The sequence below is a fragment of the Sinocyclocheilus rhinocerous genome, unplaced genomic scaffold (genome assembly GCF_001515625.1).
Source record: "Sinocyclocheilus rhinocerous isolate Xijiao unplaced genomic scaffold, SAMN03320098_v1.1 scaffold2558, whole genome shotgun sequence".
Classification (NCBI taxonomy): Eukaryota; Metazoa; Chordata; class Actinopteri; order Cypriniformes; family Cyprinidae; genus Sinocyclocheilus; species Sinocyclocheilus rhinocerous.
Window position 1 is genome coordinate 328,140 of NW_015655145.1, and position 5,651 is coordinate 333,790.

Genomic DNA, 5,651 nt, shown 5'->3' on the forward strand with positions numbered 1-5,651 from the left:
CGTCTTCTGGACCATTGCCAAGTCAGCAGTCTTCCCCATTATTGTGGTTTCAAAGAACAAGAGATACCCGGAATTTATACTGTAGGGATGATAATTTAATGAAACTCAAATGTAAACATTCTAATATTTTGAGATACTGGATTTTTGACTTTCATGAGCTGTAAGCTCGAATCATCAAAATTAAAACAAAAAAAACTTTTGAAATGTTTTACTTTACATGTAAAGAATCTAGAATATATGAAAGTTTCACTTTTTGAAATAAGTTACAAAAAAATGAACTTTTTCATGATATTCTAATTTTTTGAGATGGACCTGTATATAGTACTATACATACTTTGTCTTCCGTAAACCAATCAAAATGCCTCTGATATTATATCCAACTTATAGTCCCTAATTGTAACATGAAAGTCTCTTCATAGTCATATATTTGGCTAGGAAGAAACGTTAGGGAAAATAGCAGCGTTTTTTAGCACTGCGCACAAAATAATTTAAACATGTCATCCATCTTAGCATGGCCAATCACAAGATGTCCGACTGACAACAAGCGACAAGTGTAATTTTAGTATGAAAACCTCCCATGTTCTCACTACGGTATAAATGTCAGCATAAATGGTGTATTTAAATTGAATTTATCAAATCTAATTCAATAATATGACACTTTTTTAAAAACTTTCCATTCAAGGCAGGGTGCAAGAGGAACCCTGTGGCTTGCTTAACACCCACGCTGATGGATAATTTAAAACTGAGCCTGTGCTGCAACGCAGGCTTGAAAGAGGAAGAACTGTGGTAGAAAGACATTGAAGGGCATTGTACAACTCTACAGTTTTCAATTTAGCCCCATCCCTTGAGTGCAGGTTACTTCGAAATGTAACGCTGAGAGAGAACAATGCAAATTATAGTCAAAGGTCACCTATTTTGCTTTCATTATTTTGTATGTCACGAGTATAACAGCTCGAATATAACCACCAATTGGTTTTGCAGCTGCACAGTCACTAATGCTTACTTTAATGCAGTGGACATAATAGATACTAGCTTGACAGACAAGACGCCTACACAACGGTCTCAGGGAGTCCTAGGCAGCTGAAGAGCCAACTGTCACAAGGTCACGCATTCATTACCAAGCACAAGATAGTAAATGGCTTGTAGGATGCCAGATGTTCTATGCAACTAGTCATAAAGATGCACAGTGTTTTGTCAAGTGACCAGCAGTATACTTTTTGCTCTTTGTGGTTTTATTGTATTATTTTTTCACTTGACCACCATTTTAGTGCAACCAGGAAATGAATGGTGTTACAGACAGATTCAAATAATTAAAATAAATTAATAATAAACACAAAAAAAAAACAAAAAAAAAATACTGAACATTAAAGTCAAATAAAAAACGTATGAATTTCATTGCAATAAAACTTAGATATTTGCAGATGCCACTTGGCTTGATATTTTGTACCCAATGAATGAAATTGCATCATTCTAATTGTGATTTATGCTTCCAAAGGTCTCAAAATACTTTTCAGGGGCGCCATAAAATCTTTATATATTCACTAAAACAACTAAACACACAATTCTGGCAACTTTCGAACACTTGACGTCACAAGCAGTAGTTCCTCAGTGCTCAGAATAGTCTTCCAGCGCACGCAACACCTGTCTGCACGAGTATGAAAGCAGAGCTATTGCAGGACGCTTCAAGCCAATGAAACACCAGATGTCAGCAACTTCTACCAGGTACAAAATGGAGAATTTCTTACCTGGACTGATAGTTTTTTATCCTCGTTTGGTAATATTCTGTAGGTATACACACAGTTTTGGTAGCTGCAAAGGAATGAGAAGGTCAAAATATAAATTTGCATAACTGCAACATAAATTACACAAGCATAACATATCATATATATATATCGAAAGAGAACATAAACAGTGAAACGGGCCATTTTGCAGAAAGCAGCAATTATGGGAAACCCCTTACCAACTTCCTTCCAGTCTCAGTCAACACTGTTTGTTAATATTTCACTGTACAAGGAATTACACTGGACATAAACGCGAACTTTTTTTTTTATTGCATAATTTAAAGAAACATTTGCAAACACTTCACCTGAACTCACATACAAGGAAACTGAGGTCAGTTTGCAAACAAATAGGCCTCCGTTTTGTTTATTGATACCAACAACAATAATAGAGTTTTTGGAAAGAGTTTATGTAGTAACATTTTACCTGATAATTAATTTGACAATATGCACCCAAAGTAGGAAGAAGGGAGCTATTTCTAAAATATGTGATTTCAAAAACCATCATGCTTATATATATTTGACCCAAATAAGGTTTTATAGCCAACGCTGGAAAACCGAGCATGTTTTATATGATGCATTTATGACTGACTCAATGCAAATCATCCAACACACTGCAAATTTAAACTGCATACCTACTCGAACACACTTAAAGATCCGAAAATGTTGTCTATAATATTAGTGCCAGCATATGTGCCCCTTCACCTGAGATGAACAGCAGCAATACTCACAGAACACAGAGGGCATAAGCTCCCTGTACGGATTCGCTGCCCCGCAGGAGGAAGCTCCCATCCTTGCCTGCTTTGGAGAGGAGGTCCTCTGCTGTGGACCGAGTGATATTGCCATGGTACCATGGCTGGTGAGAAAACATCCTTTCCAAAGACTATTCCCTTCCTCAGTCTGAAGACACCCAGGTTATTTTGTCCCCGGCAAGTTTTCAAGAGCAGATCAACATGAGGCCACCTTCAGAGTCTCACGGTTTGTTTCATGGCGTTGTTAGAACTGATAGCCGCTCCTGCTCTGTCTGGCTCTAGGCTCGCTGTTTCTCTCTCTTCCTGTTAGAGGGGCGAAAGCTGCAAAAAGGAAGCAGCCACAAACACAAGGGTGAACTTCCTCATTCTGTGCACACAGAGTTTGAAAACTCACAGAGTGAGCAAGAGAGGAGGCCGAACAGCAGGCTTGTTCACACGGCCCCAACACCTTTTTTTTCCACCACAAAAGAGATGAAAAAGGTGCATGTGGTATTGTAGTTTTCAGTACGTTCTTTCATACAACATCAATGATTAATCCTGCTAACCAAAACTATGAAGAGGACAACTAATGCAAGTGTCTACTTAATGGCCATTAGGCAAAGTAGAGAAATGTAGATAAACATTTACAGTGTGAAAGACTCTGTTGAGAGATTATGAATTTATCTTTTTGACAAAACCTCTGGTCCTGAATGGGAAGTGACTTTTGGAGCACACTTGTAACATCTTCAGTTATGCATCAGCATTTGCGTTTATATTAGATGTGCGTTGATGGTACAAGAATATGAAAGTTCATTAAACATGACGTGATGGAGAAAGTTCCCTTTTAATGCAGGTGTATGCTGAATACGGTAATACACTCTCAGGAAAAAAAAAAAGGTACCAAGCTGCCTTTTTAAGGGTACTTCCCCAGAATCATGCTGTTGTGCCCCTAAAGGTACAACCATTGCCCATTTTTTCCAACCTTGTACAGTAACTCTAGATGTATCCAAAATTTAAATTCTATCATAATTTAGTCATCAAACACAAAAGGAGATGTTAAGTAAGATGTTCACGCTGCTCTTTTCCATGCAAATGTGAGACACATGAGAAGAAAAAAAAAACGGCATCATAGACTTAAATCTGGGTTTGATGTGGCATGTTTGAATATACATAAACATGAATGAGGTTTGAGAACTGCATGGGGGATAGATTATCAGTGAATAGCATCTTAAATTTAGGTTTTTTGCTCTTGCAAAGCTATTGCATACTTTAGCCTCAGAAGACCCACTTTCATATGGCCCACTTTTCTGGTGCATTTGGACATTTTTGGAGTTTGACAACCCCTGGTCACCTTCTAATTTCACACTGAATGGAAAAGAGCAGTGTAAACTTACTGCTAAACTTGTTTTGAAAGGAAATAGTGAAATGAAATGTTCGAAGTTTGTTTTGTTCGAAACTTTCTGCCACACTTGTTTTGAAAAAATAAAATGTTCAAATGAAATGTTTCATGTTTAATTTGTGTTTTGTTATCATACCAAACTTTCTGCTAAACCTCTTTTGAAAAAAAAAAAAAAAAGAAGTTCAAATCAGATATTTCATTTGTAAATGTTTTCTTTTCTTTTCTGATCGTAATGATAAGTACTCTAGAGTAACCCTGAGTGATATACACTACACTACACACACACATTACACCCCCCTCCCCTTACGTTAATGGACAGGAAGCCTTGCACAAATATGAGGAAAGAGAAGCAAAGACAGAGAGAGTCAGACAGAGAGAGAGAGAAAATAATCTGCTGACAGCTCACAGTTTGAGTCACATGATGTGAAAGAGAACCTGAATAGTGCCACAGTCGCTTTAGCCTGGTGGTTTCCATCTTGCGTCTTTCTCGCATGCACACAGCCTTAAAGAAACCGGTTATGCTCTGCTGAATAAGAGCTCAGCAGTGACGGCCACAGTGTGGTGGGACAGAGCGTGCGCGATGCATTCTGTAGATAACGTACGTTTTCACAAGATTCTGCCTATTGTCATTAGCAGATGTCACATGAGATGATACTCAAAAAAGTCAAGTGTTATGAAGACTAAAAGCTGTATGAGATGTGACAAAGTTCTCTGTCACTTTGGTGGTAATGAGAATAGGGGGTATATATTATAATTGCAATCACCAAAATGCATCTGATGCCTAAGGGGGAAAAAAAACACAAATAACCATTTGAGGTTAAATGTATTTACATTTATTCAGCTGATTTAAAAGCATTAACAAATTGACTCATCGATGGATTTTACTAGAGAAATACAGAAAAAAATTATGAAATATGTATGACGACACCAAAAATAAAATATATTTATAAAAGCTGGTTACAGTAATTCAAATAATATAAATAATGATACATATCAATTTCGCTTGAACACGTGAAAACAAAACCAGTATTTTATGCCAACAAAAAAATCTGTACTTATATACCTTAAACTATAAAAGGTACATTAAGAATATTAATTGACTAGCATATAGTGTGAAGTGCACATGCATCTAAATAGTCTTAACAACAAATAGCCTTCAAGGAATGTAAAATAGTAGGCCTATTCATTTAGACTCCACACTGGTTTGTTAACCTTCACACATCCTTACCACAGCTTGAGAGTGCTATAGCCAGAAAATCGAGAGGCAGTTTTAACATTAAGTGACATGACATCTGACGCACTGATGCCATTGGCACATGCCACTATGCTCAGTGACACTTCCGGTTTTCAGTGGCATGTGTCACAAGTTTTAGTGACACTTTTAGTGACACATGCCAATGAAAATCGGACAGTTCAGCTGTGTCATTTGGACAGCCGGTTTTCAGTGGCATGTGTCAGTAAAACTTGTGACATGTGCCGATGGACTTGTGTCACTGACATTGTCACGATCATGTCGCAGTATGTTGCCTCCAGTTGTGACTGGCAGATGAGTTGAGCAGCTGTAATTGTAACACAAAAATCCTAAATAAAAAGCTGAATTTAGTGATTTTTAAATAAATGTCCATTAAACGTATTTACAAGTTTATTATATGTTTTTCAAACATGACGTCAGTGTGTGGCACATCTGCAGTGTTCGAACTATACCGTGGACTTTGGGGGAGCCCACTTGTTTTGTTTTTTTAA

The 5,651-nt window shown here is 37.3% G+C and overlaps 1 protein-coding gene across 2 annotated transcripts in view; it reads right to left on the reverse strand.

The window, feature by feature from the left end:
* LOC107717933 (phosphatidylinositol 3,4,5-trisphosphate 5-phosphatase 1-like) overlaps positions 1-2,828 on the reverse strand; it is a 19,248-nt gene extending 16,420 nt beyond the window's left edge. For both annotated transcript variants that reach the window (XM_016524835.1, XM_016524834.1), the window contains exons 1-2: positions 2,510-2,828; positions 1,746-1,809 (exon numbers count right to left, since the gene is read on the reverse strand). In XM_016524835.1, coding sequence (XP_016380321.1) covers positions 1,746-1,809; positions 2,510-2,649 — 204 coding nt within the window. In that variant the 5' untranslated portion in view covers positions 2,650-2,828. The remainder of the gene's footprint in view (positions 1-1,745; positions 1,810-2,509) is intronic.
* Between the last annotated feature and the right edge of the window lie 2,823 nt (positions 2,829-5,651).